Source organism: Myotis nattereri, assembly GCF_964212035.1.
Source record: "Myotis nattereri genome assembly, chromosome: 8".
Classification (NCBI taxonomy): Eukaryota; Metazoa; Chordata; class Mammalia; order Chiroptera; family Vespertilionidae; genus Myotis; species Myotis nattereri.
In genome coordinates, this window is record NC_138083.1 from 82,296,370 (window position 1) to 82,313,820 (window position 17,451).

The 17,451-nt window shown below is 47.7% G+C and overlaps 1 protein-coding gene across 1 annotated transcript in view; it reads right to left on the reverse strand.

Annotated features, from left to right (window-relative positions):
- Positions 1-12,855, reverse strand: part of PSTPIP2 (proline-serine-threonine phosphatase interacting protein 2) — a 66,713-nt gene extending 53,858 nt beyond the window's left edge. The window contains exon 1 of the mRNA XM_081097820.1: positions 12,713-12,855. Coding sequence (XP_080953946.1) covers positions 12,713-12,814 — 102 coding nt within the window. The 5' untranslated portion in view covers positions 12,815-12,855. The remainder of the gene's footprint in view (positions 1-12,712) is intronic.
- Between the last annotated feature and the right edge of the window lie 4,596 nt (positions 12,856-17,451).

Consider the following 17,451-nt stretch of genomic DNA (forward strand, 5'->3'; position numbering starts at 1 on the left):
GAGCTGGAGGGGTGGGGTAGGGAGTCTTTTCTGGACTTGAATCCCCATCCCCTAGCCCAGTGATGGCGAACCTTTTGAGCTCGGCGTGTCAGCATTTTGAAAAACCCTAACTTAACTCTGGTGCCGTGTCACATATAGAAATTTTTTGATATTTGCAACCATAGTAAAACAAAGACTTATATTTTTGATATTTATTTTATATATTTAAATGCCATTTAACAAAGAAAAATCAACCAAAAAAATGAGTTCGCGTGTCACCTCTGACACATGTGTCGTAGGTTCGCCATCACTGCCCTAGCCAGGTACAGCTCCCTAAAGGAAAATGTTGGCCCTGACACAGGCAGGTGGCCAGGCCCCTTCCCTGCAGGTTGGTCCACGTCCCTCTGGGATTGTTACATTTAGTCTACTGTCTGAATATGTGTACTAGTTATTCTTTGAATAATTAATTTTTGAAAATCTTTTAATTCTTTATTTTAAGTTATACATATTTCACTCCTCATGTTCTAAAAATTCCTTAACATTTTGAAAGTGGTTTCCTCTCATCATTTTCACTGATTATCTCCATTTCTAAAATTAGTTTAACTGCAATAAAACCTACAATTTTGACATTCTAATGTATGCCAATTCCAGTTCCTTAATACCACTGTAACCAATTTTATCGTCTGGGACACAGGCTAGGATTGGGCCGTCCAGATATCGTTATCCTCCCTGCACAGCAGGAAGCTCAAGCCCAGAGTGGTTGGCTGTGTGGCTGTGGGCAAGTCACTCACATCGTCTGAGGTGGAGTGGAGACTCCAAGTGACACGAGCCAGCGCCAGGAGGGTTGCGACTGCCCTTGGCTGGTGACCTCTCCCTCCCTCGTCCAGTTCTCTCCTGGCCAATCACAATTCAGTCTGAATAGCTTCGATCTTACACCAGGCTTCCAGCTCCCCACCTGAAACCCTCCCCACAGGACTTTGGCCCTGGGCTGGCAGCTGGCCCCGCCCTTTGGCCCTGGCGCCTTTCAGTTTGGTTTCTGCAGAAGGGACCAGGTAACTCACAGGCAGGTGCCCAAACCTGCAGCACATCAGTCAGATCTGAGGACACCTGAGAGGGCACAGGGTCCTTCATAGGCAGACCCCGACCACGCTGCCCAGGAAGGCACAGTGCCAGCTTCGGTCAGCCAGGGAGAAGCCTGCTGGCGAGACAGGGACCCTGGGCCATGGCTAGTCAGAACCAAGGCCAACCACTCTTAAGAGCAAGAATTATGTGGGAAACTTGATTAAACAGGTAGGTGCTAACACAGGAGAGGGAATTTGGGAGCCTGAGCTGGGGACAGACAGCCCACAGGACCAGTCAGCTATCCAGATCTGGCCATCCACACAAGCGCTGGCCAAGCCTGAAGTAAATACTTTTCATTCTGGAGAGCTTAGGTCTTCTTTGGCCCCTAGTTCAGAACCTGGATCTCTGGGGATGAAGGAAGCTCAGAGTCTGCATTTGATAACAAGGGATATATCCCCAGAGCAGATTCCAAGGGGCTGGGCGACCTCAGCCTGGAGCAGTGAAGGAACTTAGACGTTGGTAGTTTTATGGTTTTCAGACATTTGTGGCCACTTGTGAACATGTCACTTCAAGCAGCTATTATTTATTTATGGATTTATTTATATATTTTTATTGATTTCAGAGAGGAAGGGAGAGGGAGAGAGAGAAATATCAATGATGAGAAAGAATCATTGATTGGCTGCCTCCTGCACGCCCCCTACTGGGGATCAAGCCCACAACCCAGGCATGTGCCCTTGACCGAATCGAACTCGGGACCCTTCAGTCCACAGGCCAACACTCTATCCACTGAGCCAAACTGGTGCAGTGGTCGGCAAACTGCAGCTCAGCAAACCACGGCTCGCGAGCCACATGTGGCTCTTTGGCCTCTTGAGTGTGGCTCTTCCACAAAATACCGACTTCTGCGCATGGGCCACGAAGTTTCAATCGCACTGTACATGCGCGCCCGCACGTGGTATTTTATGGAAGAGCCACACTCAAGGGGCCAAAGATTCGCATGTGGCTCGTGAGCCGCTGTTTGCCGACCACGGGCTAGGGCAAGCATCTATTCTTTAAACAGAAAATGTGGTCTTACAATAGGAGTAGGGACTCGGCACTGGGGGGGTGGGGGGGGATGTGGAGAGTGGAAAGACCATGGTGACCGTCTTCTTGGCATGTCACCTTGCATCCAACATTCAGCAAAACTGAGACCAAGAATTAACCAGAAAGCAGCCAAACTATTCACCATTTCCACTCAAGCAAGACCTCCAGTTAGGCGTGGGGTCTTGGTCATCCAACCCTAAGCAGTTTATTCAGGCAATTCATTCCAGCCCCATGCCATGCCATACCCTCCCTTGAGGTGTTCTAGAAACAGGTTTCCCATCTTAGCGTATGCCCAGTGCTATCTTAGCACTTTTTATGGGCTGGTCCCCCTTAGCACCCACCCAGCTGGGCCTGCCCCAGAATCTTGCCCTGCTAACCCACTCCTTTTAGTGTGAGGAGAGTAGGTTGGCCTATTCCCAATTACTGTCACATGTGTGTTTGCCCCTTAACAAGAGTGTGGGCCCCCTGAGGGCAGGGCTCAATCTTCTCCTGACTAAAGGTCTACACCAGTGATGGCGAACCTATGACATGCGTGTCAGGGATGACACGAGAACTCATTTTTGTGGTTGATTTTTCTTTGTTAAATCACATTTAAATATATAAAATAAATATCAAAAATATAAATCTTTGTTTTATTATGTTTGCAAGTATCAAAACATTTCTATATGTCACGCGGCACCAGAGTTAAGTGAGGGTTTTTCAAAATGCTGACACGCCGAGCTCAAAAGGTTCGCCATCACTGGTCTACACAGATCTCTGGTTCCACAAATGTCAGAACACCTAAAGGCTCGGATGCAAAGACAATTAAATATTGAGTAATATTTGAACCCCAAAAAAAGTGTAAAGCACAAAAAAATAATAATTCTGTGTTTACCAAGCTTTTGGCACAGGGAAGAGTTTTGAACTTTGCTGTGTAACAGATGACATCGCAAAAGATGAGCCCAACAAATAAAGTGTTTTCAAAGTAAATATACCTGTTGAAGTATAATTACCATTTTACAGATGAGGATACTAAGTGCAGGAAGGTTGAGTGATTTGAAAAGGGCACATCCCTCAGCTTGCAAGAGCAGAGCCGGCATTTTAGCCCAGGTGTGTCCAACACAAAAGATTGTGTGCCTGAGGACCAACCTTCAGTACTGCACTGTACCTACTGGATGCTAGGACCTGTGAATTACACATAAAACTGTATACACAGGTATATACAAGAATAGATATTCAAATACTGGGTAGTCCATGACAAAGAATATCTTCATCATTTTTAAAAGTTTAAGTAGATATATAAGTAAAGCAAGAGAAAGGAAACAAAACCATTTGAAAAAGAGGAAATACAACAAGAAAATAAAAACATGTTCACTCTCTCTGGTGATTAAAAACACACAGGAAAAAAGAGGGGCTTCTGTCAGGAGTGGCACAGGTAGGGCAGCTTGATTGCTCTACGTGCGGAATTGACATTAAGAGATTTCGGAAGCATAATTTTTTGCTATCTGGGCAGCTGATTGGTGGTCCTGGCACCCATGGTGGGGAGAGGGGGACACAAAAGAAAGTTGAATGAAGCACCCACTGCTGCTGATTTCGTGAGAAGGGAGAAAACCACAATGGCCATGACTGATGTTGTGAAACTGGTATCTTCAGACATTATTAGGGACACTGAGAATACACCTCCTCCTTAGGAAACCAGTCTGGTTCTATATATCCAACATTTTATAATGTTCTGTTAGTGAACGCTATTTTCAGTCATTCAACTCAAATTACCATGAATCTATTATGTGCCAAGCATTGAACCAGGTACTATTGGAGTAAACAGCCAGCAGAGTGGGTCTTGACACCAAGGATGGCCATGGCAGGCCTGGAATGATCTGCTGGGGACTTTGTGTACATGAGAGAGAAATAAACTTTGGCCTGCATAGCCCACTGTTGTTCTGGGGTTTTCTGTTACTCGTGGCCCGAACCTAGCCCTATTTATATAGAATGTAAATGAGCTTTCTCCAGCTGGTGACTGGTTTCTTAACAGAGCAGGAGGCAAGATCATCAAAACAGAATGAGAATGTGGGAGGGAAGGGGAGGGCTGAGCAGAGCAGAAAAGGTATGAAATTATCATCTGGGAAGAGAGTGTGATCTTATTACAGAAACATCAGAAAATGGCTGGACAAGTTCTTTCACAAGTTTCCAGAAATAGATACTTAAAGAATCCAATTTTTAAATGCCCTGAATGAATGAAGATGTGCATCACAACACTATTTATTGTAAAAAAAAAAAAAAATTCGGAAATTACATAAATGCCAAACAGCAAGAGAACAGTTACATCACATCAGATTTTTAAAATAATTGCTAGGAAAAGTAAATAGCAACAGATAAAATAAACTTAAGGATAATTTATTATCATCCTTACATTTATTATATTGAAACAGTAGAATATAAAATAAAACATATACTATGATTATAACTGCACGTGGAGGAAAAAATGGGGGGAGGTACCAAATTACTAATAATAGATTTTAAATTTCCTCAATTTTGTTGTCTTGATACTAAAAACGATTCTTTGTAACACAGCATGTGTGATCATCTCCCTGAGCAGGTAATAAGCTCTAAAAGGTGAGATGCGTGTGCCTCTCTGTGACCCATGGCAGCTCCCACGGGGCTGGTACGCACTTCACAGACCGCGGAGTTGAATGCCTGAGTTCCACCATGACTGGGGAAGAGCATCCTCTCTTTAACCAGCTCTGGTGTTTCCTCTGCTGGTCACAGGTCTCTCACCAGATTGTGAGCACAAAGTGTGGGGCTTTTGCTCTTTCCATGAGTGCTGTGCCCTTCCTGCCTCTTCCCTGGGCCTGGGGTTTCTTCTGGTGGAGATAGAGCCCAACCCTGATGATATTTCCCCACATACACGACGACCAGCCATGATGTCATAGGGGAGCAGGTTCTTTAAAAGCGTGGAATGACACTTCAGACTAAAGGGAGAGCAAGGGCAGAGCGCCGACTTGACTGAGTAACCTCCATTCACCGCGACATGTGGGCCTCACCGTTCCCTCATTTGTTCATTTCGATATTTGCTGAGTGTCTACAGTGATGGCGAACCTTTTGAGCTCGGCGTGTCAGCATTTTGAAAAACCCTAACTTAACTCTGGTGCCGTGTCACATATAGAAATTTTTTGATATTTGCAACCATAGTAAAACAAAGATTTATATTTTTGATATTTATTTTATATATTTAAATGCCATTTAACAAAGAAAAACCAACCAAAAAAATGAGTTCGCGTGTCACCTCTGACACGCGTATCATAGGTTCGCCATCGCTGGTCTACTACAATGGCAGGCACCGTGCTAGGTGGGAGAGATATACACCTCAGGCATACCTCATGCCTGACAGTCTGATGGGAGGGAGGTAAAGAGGTAATTACCAAACCGTGGATTGGCTTCTGCGCACAGGATGCCATGAGAACAGGCAGCAGGGGCACACTAATTGGTTAGCTGGAAACAATCATTCATTATTTGGTAATTGAGTTAGGAGTGCTGCAGGATAGTAAGGGGGCAGGAGATGGTGACGGTAAGTGCAGGGAGGCTGGCTAGACGGGTCAGGCAGAGCCTGGTCAGACTTTCAGACTCCAAGGGAGGCCCCTGGAGGAATGTAAGCAGGGGAATGATAATCTTATCATGGGATCCAGAAAAGTGGCTCCAACTCAAGACAGCACTCAAGGGAAGCTCAAGATGACAGCCGGCCGTTCAGCAGGTCTGGAAAATACCAGTGAAGACTGGGATGGGGCAGAGGGCTCCAAGAAGGGTGTGCAGGGAGGACAGCATGGAGAGGATTCTAAAAAATACCTGGCATGCTGGAGCATTAAAAAAAAGTGTCTCTGATAAAAGTGGATGATTTACAGAACTAGAAAGACCTATCCGAAAATTCATAGGGCATCTCAAGGGACCCTGAAGAGCCCAATAATCCTGAAAAAGAACAAAACTGGGGACGCACATTATCTGACTTCAAAACTTGCAAAGCTACAGCAATCAAAACAGTGTGGTGCTGGCATAAAGACAAACACCTTACTATCCAGACCAATGGAAATGAATAGAGAGCCCAGCAATAAATCCTCACGTGGTTGTTTTTTTTTTAATCCTCACCTGAGGATATTTTCTCCATTGATTTTCAGACAGAGTGGAAGGGAGGGAAGTTGGGGGCGGGGGGTGGGGGGGGGGAGAGAGAAAAAAAACAATGGACATGAGAGACACGACAATTGGTTGCTTCCTGCATGTGTCCCGACTAGGCCGGGGATGGAACCTGCAACTGAGGTATGTGCCCATGACCGGGAATTGAACCCATAACCCTTCAGCCAACGGTCTAATCACTGAATCAAAACGGCCAGGGCCTCACATGATTTTTGACAAGGGTGCCGTGGAGGAGAGACTATCCCATGACGTGGCCATTGTCTGTCCCACAAGCTGAACTCAGGCCAGAAAGGAGGTTGCTCTCGGCAAACGTGTGAGACCATCTGATGGTAATCAATGTTCATTCTGACATAAATCTGCACTTTTCCCTTGCCGCCTGCTACATGCTGATTCCTGGAACAGGCTGTTGTCCTGACCTGGTCAACCGTGTACCGGTAAAGTGTTTCCCCATACTGATAGCTTTCATCTACTGGTATCTCTCCCTCTCCCCCGCCCCGCCCCCCCCCCCCACCCCCCGCTTCATCCTATATAATTCCTTGGCAACTGCTAAGCACCCAGAGAAATATCCACTTCATCTTGCAGCCACCCAAAATACACCTCATATATAAGTTTCCCTTAATAAACTCTATTAGTTGCCGGATTGGAGTGGCCTGCTTCTTTCTTCCGTCTCATTCTGCCCTCCACTTATGAAGGGAGATTTTGAGTCTCGGGGCTTTTCCCTGAGTGTCTGTATAAAAACAGGGCCAAGTTCATTCAATGGGGAAAGAACAGTCTTTTCAACAAATGATGCTGGGAAAACTGGATATGTACATACATGCAAAGGAGTGAGGTTTGACCCTTATCTAATATCATATACTAAATTAGCTCAAAATGGATCAAGGATCTAAATGTAAGTCCTAAGACAATAAAACTTTAAGAGAAAACATAGGGCAAAAACTTCACAACATTGCATTTGGCAATAATTTCTTGATATAACACCAAAGGCACAGGTTAACAAAAGTAAAATATAGTTGTAAAAACAGTGACGTTGTCTGGCCGGCATGGCTCAGTGGTTGAGTGTTGACCTATGAACCAGAAGGTCCCAGTTCAATTCCCGGTCAGGGCACATGCCCAGGTTGCGGGCTCCATCCCTGGGGGGTGAAGGAGGCAGCCGATCAATGATTCTTTCTCATCATTGATGTTTCTATCTCTCTCTCCCTCTCCCTTCCTCTCTGAAATAAATAAAAATACATTAAAAAAATAGTGTTGTCATTGAGAATGGTGGAACTTTTAGTACCATTCTTAGAGAGATAAAAGCACTTGAAACTGGAATCTACCCACATAAACAAACAGTAATAGGTTTAAAAAATGAAAAGTTCTCTGTGAAAAAAAAATTAAGATCATTACCGCTTAAAAAAAATAGTGAATAAATATAGCATTTAAATATCTAATACTCTCTTTTTACTTTCACAAATATTTAGCTGTGATAATTTCTGTTAAAAACAAAACAAAACAAAAATATATAGGAAAAACAAGAATGAGGATCTAGTCATAACACAGGGTATTATGTAAAAGTTGTTTTACAGTTGTTTATATGAAAAAATAATACAATGTAGATAATAAAAGCCTAAGTGACCATTACGGCAGAACGACCAGAACGACAGGTGGCTATGGTGCACACTGACCACCAGGGGGCAGATGCTCAATGCAGGAGCTGCCCCCTAGTGGTCAGTGTGCTCCCACAGGGGGAGCACTGCTCAGCCAGACGCTAGCTGGGCTCACACCTGACTGGCGAGCGCAATGGCAGTGGCAGGAGTCTCTCCCACCTCTGCATCCGCGCTAAGGAGCAGCAAGTAGGCGGGTGGTAAGGAGCGAGGGGTCCCAGACTGCAAGAGTGATCGCGGACTGTGAGAGGGTGCAGGCTGGGCTGAGGGACCACCGCCCCCCCCCCCCCGCAAGAATTTTGAGCACCAGGCCTCTAGTAATTAATATAATAATACAAGAATCAACTCCGTGTTTTGGGTACTCACAATTGTAAATCTACTTTTGCCCTACCCTGTATTATATATATTATATGTCTCAATAAGAATTTTTATTTTCCTTAAAAGCTAGGTCCTATGTCTCTCATTAAATTTTAAGAAGAAAAAACAAGAAAAGGGGATTTTGATAATTACTTTAAAGATATAGCCCACTGGCTGCTCTAGGAAAGACAAATTGGAGAAGGGCAATCGTCAATGACTTTACCTTTCACTTTGCCACTAGGCCAGACAATACAAAATAGCCTTCATGGTTTGTTTCTAGGGAACTAGTTTTCAAGAAAGAGTATTTTAAAAAAGTAAAGTGCCCTAGCTGGTTTGGCTCAGTGGATAGAGAGTCAGCCTGCAGACTGAAGGATCTTGGGTTTAATTCCCATCAAGGGCACATGCCCAAGTTGGGGGCTCAATCCCCAGTGGGGGACGTGCAGGAGGCAGCCGATCGATGATTCTCTCTCATCATTGATGTTTCTCTCTCTCTCTCTCCCCTTTCCCTTCCTCTCTGAAATCAATAATATATATGTATAAATATATATGAGGTCAGCATGAGGGTCTATGTGATAACCTGTTTTCTTCTTTGTTATTAAAAAAAAAATAAAACCTGGAGCCTCCCACACTGTATGGAGAAGAGTCACAGAGCAAAGCCAGATGCAGAGCCAGCTTAAGCTATGGTGAGGCCCTAGAATGACGGGATTCCAAACTGGTCAAAGGTGTGGAGCGGAGGGACAGCCCCGAGCACCCAGCAAGTTCAGACAGCACCAAGACTTCCCTACGCTCTGTGCAGCTGCAGGGGGAGGGGGAAGTGCTGACACAGGGACTAAGGAGCTGGTCTGAGCCAAGCGCCTTGAGCCTCGGGAAGGCTGGGTCAAAATAGGATCTAGAGGACAGACAGGGACAGGTTGGGCCTCAAACCCACGTGCGGAGCGTGGAACTCTCCTGGGGTGGGAGGACATCTACCTCTTCAGGGGCAGGCTCTCATGTCACCCGGGCATGTCTGCATCCGAAAGACACTTGTGTCCGATCATGCCAAAGACGGTGATTTTTCCTCTCCTCTGGCCCAGCCACTTCCCCGGAGCTCTGGAAAGCACAGCCATGGTCCCTGCCTGTCTTATTCTGAGAGGGTAACTTCTACATCAACCAAGACAAGTTACCCAGCACTGCTTAACCACACTGCCACAAAGAAGGCACACTAGGGAAGGATTGGGGAGAAATGACACAGGCGGGCTTCCTGTTAGGCAACCTCAGTTTTAAAAAACAGAGTATTTCCCTTCTCAAACAGTTCCACGAAAAGGTTCCTTTAAATAAGCGTTTCCATGGAGCATCTGAATAAGATTGTTTAGGAAGTATGTGCTGACTCATACCTTTGCAGGAAGATCTCCCTAATTTGACGCTGGCCTCTCAATTCCCATAGAATGTTCTTCTCTTGGGCTTGCGATGGCTCTTTCCTGGTTGTAGCTCTGTGTCTCTGCCTCTCTTTCTTTGCCCTCTCTCCTCCTGCTTCTTTGGGGACTTCATTCTTTCTCCTCATTTGAGTGACTGTCGCCCACTTCCTTTAATTGTCACCTCGGTGCTGACAATAGCTGATAATCACAAGCGCTCATTATGTGACAGGCACTGTACTACTAATCTCTGATTTCATCCTCAAAACGGTCCTATGGAGCAGACACTGTTATTATCCCCATTTTTTTTTTTTCATCTTCACCCAAGGATATTTTCCCATTGATTTTTGGGAGAGTGGAAGAGAGAGGGAAAGACAGAGAGAAACATCGATGTGAGAGAAACACATCAATTGGTTGCCTCCTGCATGATGCCCACCAGGGCAGGACCAGGGAGGAGCCTGCAACCGAGGTACGCGCCCTTGACTGGAATCGAACCCAGTACCCTTTGGTCGGCAGGCCGTCGCTCTATCCACTGAGCCAAACCGGCTAGGGCTATCCCCATTTTTATACGCAGGAAAGCTGAGGCTTGGTGGGGTGGGGTGGGGTTGAAGGAACTGCCTAAGGTGCCCAGCTAGTAAAGGGCAGACCCAGGACTCGAACCCGGCCAGTCCACCTCCGAGATTCTGCTGGCAACTGATGACACTTCTGTACTTCACGCAATTCCATGCACTCTCTCGCCTGGACACCCTTTCCAAGGAGCTAGGGCTGTCCATCTCTACCCACCCCTCAAACCCAGAATGCTGACCATCCTGGTTGTTTAAACACTGACATACTTCCAAACCCTGCCACCTGGCAACCTGTCCCCTTCCCAGATCACTCCTCCAAGACCTCCCCACATCCTGGTTTGGTGCAGGTGCTGAGGGCTGGGGCGTGCGGGCTTCAGGATGCTGCCGGCCTGCGTCCTCACCAGGACTACTCCTGTGGTCAGATATTGCTAGTATCACTTCTGCTGCCTCCTCCTCCTCTCTCCACAAACCAGTTCCTCCTTCTAACTTCCTTATTTCTGGGGTCCGCACCTCATTCTCCAGTTCACCGTACACGAGTTTTTGCCAGCCACTCAGTTCTCCCAACCGCCTTCCCCCGCTACCCCCCAGGAGTGTGAAAGCCTCATAGGCAGCCCCTGAAGTCCCCAGTAGTCTTCCTTCTGCCCCTCTCTTCCCAAGTCCTGGCTAGCCGTCCCATCTGCCGGACTCCTTTCCTCCTCCCTACTGCTCACCTTCAACTGGTGGCCTCGTCCTGTGGCTCTGACCTCTTCTACATGCTGCGGCTCATCCCACCTGTCTCCTTCCTTACCCCTCGCTATGGACTCCACCCTGGAACAGACCCCTTCTAGCCCTGGCCCAGCTTCCGTGGCCCCTGCTGGACTCCCCCTACACCCTGCCTCTTGCTCCTCCATTCTTGAGGCCAGGCACTTAAGGACAAAGCCTCGGTTCCTCATGAGAAGCCTACCTTCTAACCAAGGTGTTGGTCTTACCCTGCCAATGCCTCCTCCATTAGACTCCCTTATACAGAGAACGTATTTCACGAATATGAAATAAATTCAGTCAGCTGATCCCCACTTATGTTTCCAAAGCTTCCTACCTTATCCAATCACAACCCTCTCGAGAAAGCTATTGCCAGCCACTCAGTTCTCTCAACCGCCTTGCCTCCCTACCCCCCCCCCCCCAGTGTGAAAGCCTCCTAGGCAGCCCCTGAGGGCCCCAGTAGTTTCCCTTCTGCCCCTCTCTTCCCAAGTCCGGGCTGGCTGTCCCATCTGCCTGACTCCTGAGCATCCAATGCAAGGCACTATGGCAGGTGCTGGGGACCCAGCTGATGTGACAGCCCAGGAGCTCATGGTTAGAGCTGGAGAAGAAAGATATATTCATGTGAAGGTCCAATGGTAACCCACCAACTTCCTCTGGCACTGCCATGGAAGACAGACAACCAGACAGCTATGCTGGGACAGACACTCGTGCTGAGCGCCATTGGTCCATGCAGCCCTACTCCACTATTTAACAGGACCTCGAGAAGTTGGTTAATTTCTCTGCCACTCAGTTTCCTCATCTGTAAAATGGGATGGTAAGTAAGCTACCACCACAAGGTAGTTGTGAGGCTTAAATGAGTAGTGTGTATGAAGCATTTGGAACGGGCTTTCCACAGACTCTGTGCACAGTAATAATGGCTATTATTGTTTTTATTCTTTTATATAAAGTGTCATACGAAATTAGAGATTAAAGATAAACTTGGAAAACTATCTCTTAGGATCTCAGATACCTTCTGACAGGATAAGCCCAGAAAATTTTCTCCCCCAGACCATCACCTAACCTCTAAGTCCCAACCCAGACCTCATTTCTGTCCCCTCCCCTAACCACTCCTGCCAGCCTGCATCTGGAACAGGTGGGAGGCTGCTTTACTGTGGCCTGGGAAGGCTCTGAGGACGGAGGCTGCAGCTCTTACCCCATCATGCCCAGGGAGGGGGCTCAGGGAACGGGCTGCCTGAGGGCACAAAGCTTCTGCAAGAGAACCCTCTCGGGTCCGCAGGGGAATGGGAGCTAATGCGGCTCTGACAGGCTGTGTGTTTCCAAGGACCTGAAAAGACCACCCCGGGGGGTGCCGCCGCCAGCCGGCGAAGCTCACCCCAGCTCCCCGACCCCAGGTTCCCCCCAATCCGCTCACGGCACAGCCCCCGGGGCCATCGGTGTCTCTCCCCGACGAGTTGGGCCTCCCTTTGGGTCTCGGTTCCCTCATCTGCAAGATGAGGGGAGGGTGTCCCAACTCTACGGGGCTACGGGGCACCCGTCCGTGGGGGTACGCGCTGCTGGGGGCGTGGGCGGCGAAGGGGGGGCCCCGGGACCGGACTCGGGGACTGGCGAGCGCGCGGTGGGCTGGGCGTCCGCTCCGGTTCTGCCTCTGAGCAGCAGACCGGCCCCTCGGCGCCCCGGCGCGGCGCCGGGCAGGGTCGCGGGGTGGTGCGGGGCTGGGGCGCCCCCCGGGACTTACCCAGAAGTTCCCCTTGAACAGTGAGCCCGTCATGGCCGGCGCTGCGGCGGGTGCGGAGGGGAGCGGAGCGGAGCGGCGACGGCGGTCGGAGAGGCCTGACATTCGCGGCCGCGGTCCGCAACCCAACTCTGGACACGCACCGCCGGCCTGAAGGCCCGCCCCCGTCTGGACACGCCCCGTACCGAGGCCCCGCCTCCGCCACGCGGGACCCGAAGTCCGGACCCAGACGGACCCGGCGGCGTCAGGCCACAATCAGTGAGCGACACCTAACTGCCGCCTCCTCCAGGAAGCCTCCGGCGATTGGGAGGAACTGGTCCGGTGGCCTGCCCGCCCGAATTCGGCTCTGTTCCTGCCCACAAGTCCCCTCCTCCCTCGACCGAATTCCTTGCAGAGAACCCAGGCTCGAGGTGGTAGGGGAGTCCCCCCCATCAGAGGGTGGCCGCGTGGATGGGGTGTCAGCGGGGCCACACTGGCCACGCGGTCTCGTGAGGTGTAGACGCTTCAGCGAGTTGTGTTCTGGACCCCGGGTGCCCCGTGCAAACCACCCAGCCCCCGGGGCACGTTTTAGTCTAAAAGTCGTGGAGAGGTCATGGATACTTTCCTCCCCCCTTGACTCTAGGTCCCTTAGCGGGGTCTTTACAGGGTGCACAGGAGCTTAGCTCCTCCTGGACCCTTTCCCATTCTCAAGACCCGAGACCCTGTCCACCAATCCCACCCCAGCAGTAGGAGCCCAGAGCTTCCCTCCTCTCCCTCCACTCTCATAACATACACCCCCGTAAAAGCATAGTCCCAGGGCTAGTCGGACCCATCCCTCTTTGTGGTAATATGGCACTCTATGCCCAGAGCCAGAGCTGCAGCCCAGAGAGGCTGAGTGAGTAGCCCGAGATCACAGTGTATTAAAGGGATGGAGAGCTCTGCCCACACCAAGCCTAGAGAGGCAAGCGTTTGCCTCTTAATCCGGTTCTAGCTCTGTCCAGACATAGTGAAAGAGCAATGACTGAGATTTGAAGGACAGCTAAAAGGTTCTGCTTGGTAATGCCACCCCAGTCCCACAACTACAAGGATGGAGAGGTGGCCTCCAGCCCTGGGTGACTTCAAGGGCATGCATCTGTTCATCTGGTCCTTCATCTCTTTGGAAAGCAGTTAGGCTAGAACACTGGTTCTCAACCTTGGCTGCACATTAGAATCACCTGGGAATCTTTTTGAAATCCTGATTTCTGGGCCTCATCCTCCAGAAATTCTGTTTCTTTGTTACTAATGTTGTGGCCCCACCCCATAACAAAGAAACAGAATTTCCGGAGGATGAGGCACAGAAATCAGGATTTTTAAAAAGATTCCCAGGTGATTCTAATGTGCAGCCAAGGTTGAGAACCACTGGGCTAGAAGGAAAGGAAGCTGGGCAACACCATCAGGAGGCAGCAGAGGCCTTAGGGCAAAGGTTCTCAACCTGTGGGTCGCGACCCCTTTGGAGGTCGAACGACCCTTTCACAGGGGTCGCCTAAGACCATTGGAAAACATATATAATTACATATTGTTTTTGTGATTAATCACTATGTTTTAATTATGTTCAATTTGTAACAATGAAAATACATCCTGCATATCAGATAGTTACATGACGATTCATAACAGTAGCAAAATTACAGTTATGAAGTAGCAACGAAAATAATTTTATGGTTGGGGGTCACCACAACATGAGGAACTGTATTAAAGGGTCACAGCATTAGGAAGGTTGAGAACCACTGCCTTAGGGCAAGGGCGGGTCGTGGGGGCACCAGGAAAACAGGCTAAACCAGTGATGGTGAACCTTTTGAGCTCAGCGTGTCAGCATTTTGAAAAACCCTAACTTAACTCTGGTGCTGTGTCACATATAGAAATTTTTTATTTGCAACCATAGTAAAACAAAGATTTATATTTTTGATATTTATTTTATATATTTAAATGCCATTTAACAAAGAAAAATCAACCAAAAAAATGAGTTCACGTATCACCTCTGACATGCGTGTCATAGGTTCGCCATCACTGGGCTAAACCTTAGCAGGAGGGGTAAGAAATAGTGCACACTGGGAAGATGAAAGAAGTTGAAGGGCCAAAGACAGGACCAAGTTTTGATCAGCTGCCTCCTGCACCGTCCCGACTTGGGATGGAGCCCCCAACCCCGGCATGTACCCTAACTGCGATTAGAACCCTGACCTGCTGGTTCATAGATCCATGCTCAACCACTGAGTCACGCCGGTCTGGCTTTTCCTGAAAGTTTTGAAGATTTGGAACAAATATTTAGGAAACAATTTCAATTGTCTAACTTTTAACGTCTAACATTTTTTTTAAGTGTTAAGTCTTACAATTTTTTATGATACATTGTGCTTGATTTTTGAAGCTCGCGCAAGCTTCAAAGATCCCTGACTTCTAAGGCTCTTCCACCATCTGGTGGCAATATTGCAAATTGCAAATGTTTGTCGAAGCTGCATTCCTCAAACGCTCATTATGCTCATCACCTGGACAGGTATTGATTGAAAAGACAAGTCAAATATGTACTATATACAAGGGTCTATGACAAATTTGGGACATTTTACTAACAAAGTTAAATAACACTACTACAGCAATTATGAAATCATGAAATTTAATAGTCAACACATTTAAGATAACCGCTATTTTGGCAAATTTTTTTTTCGTGTGTAAGACACCCCCACTTTTCCAACCCAAAATTAAGAAATCAGTATTTTAAAGATTTTGCTGGTTTTCCCCTTAAGGCCTTCTTCTTTTTGGCATCTTAAGTTGTTCTTGTTTTCTCCACTGTCTGATCATACACTCAGTGGGAGGAGGTCCAAATTGTCTCTCTGCAGCTCTATTTCCATGCTCTTTGGCATAGCTGAAAGACAATCGCTTACCGGTATTTATGGGCTCAGAACGCTTAAGTCCCTGTTGCATCTGTGCACTCTCCACCTCCACCTCCAATTAGGGCATCAGCAGACGTCAGTAACAATAAGCCTCGTGATTGGAGGAAGCCTGTTTGACAAGGTATGGGCAGCGAAGCACCCACAAGGCTCCCTCAATTTCAGTCTAACGATTTTAGAAAAAAGTAGTCTTATACACAGAAAAATACGGTAATCTCTTCCAATAACATATATTTGCATAGTTAAGCTCTTACTGTACATAAAATTTGGAGTCTCGCTTTCTTAACTTAATGTTTCCTAAGTATTGTCTAAATTCCTTAAGTAAATCTTTCCTAACAAAGTTTGATACCACACAGTGCTGGCCAAAACACTCTTGCATATAAAATTGATTATCTTTGTAAAGAGAAATTTGCCCATGTCATCCAAATGTTAGATGCACCTATCTTTTGACCCAACATTTCCATGTTGAAGAATGTGCCCTCCAAATATATTCCATGTGCAAAGTGAAATATGTATGCAGTTCTTCATAGTAGCATGGTTATTCTAGCAGATTCAAAGCAACGAAATAAATGTCCATCCATTAAGAATTGCCTCACCCGGCTGGCATGGCTCAGTGGTTGAGCATCAACCTATGAACCAGGGGATCATGGTTTATTTCCAGGTTGGGGCACATGCCCAGGTTGTGGGTTCTACCCCGTGTGGGGCATGCAGGAAGCGACCAATCAATGATTCTCATCACTGATGTTTCTCCCTTCTCTGAAATCAATAAAAATGTTTAAAAAGAATTGCCTCAATATATTGATGTATCTTTTTAAAATTATTTGGCCTTGGAAGGAACTAAGTGGAGACATGAGCCTAGGCTGGCTGCTTTGGCTAAGTCAGAGAAAAGGGGGCCTTGTGGACAGGTTCAGGGGGTTTATCTGGGAGGAACTGCTGCTGCCAATTGCTGCCCTGGTTGCAAGCCTCCAGTGAGGATTTAAAAACAGAAAACGAATTTAGTCCTAAAAGCCTCTGCCTGGTTAGGGTTAGGTTAGTGTTGTTTATGGTTAGGGTTAGGCTATGGCACTTTCCGTCCTTCCTCCACATTGAGCATCCATACTTACTAGGCAAAAATTAGTCCAATTCTCTTTTATTTTTTTAAATATATTTTTATTGATTTCATAGAGGAAGGGGGAGAGAAAGAGAAACATCAATGATAATCATTGATCAGCTGCACCGAGCCCACAACCCGGGCATGTGCCCTTGACCAGAATCTAACCCGGGACCGGTCAGTCCCCAGGCTGATGCTCTATCCACTGAGCCAAACCAGCCAAGTCCAATTCTCTTTTTTAAATGAATCTAAGGCACGGGGATGAATATCCAAGCCTCCGGTCAGCCTGAGGACCCTTGTTACCACACTGGGCTAGAGATCTTCAGCTGAAAGCAGACCCTGATAACTTGGGTCAGGCCCGTGGCCTGGCTAGGGGAAAGGTACAACCCCCACTCAGCTTTTAGAACTAAAGACAGTCCATGATTGCCGACTATTGCAAGCTCAAGGACCGCACTACCCTGTGGTGATCCTCTTCTGAGAACAAGGTGCAGGTAGCGTTCCTGAATACCTACTGTGTGCAGTGCACATTGCTAAGAGTTTCACAAGTGACCTCACTGAATCCTCATGACCGTGGGGCGTCAGGATTACCAGCCCCTGAGCAGATGGGGACATGGACGATCAGCAAGGTGGGGTGGCCCGCCTGGGATCACACTGCTGGCTGGAGGCAGAGGCAGCATGACACCCAGTCCATGGCAGACACTGCAGCCTGGCCCCTCCCTCCCACACAGCCAGAAGTGGAGAGTAGCTGCTCAATTAGT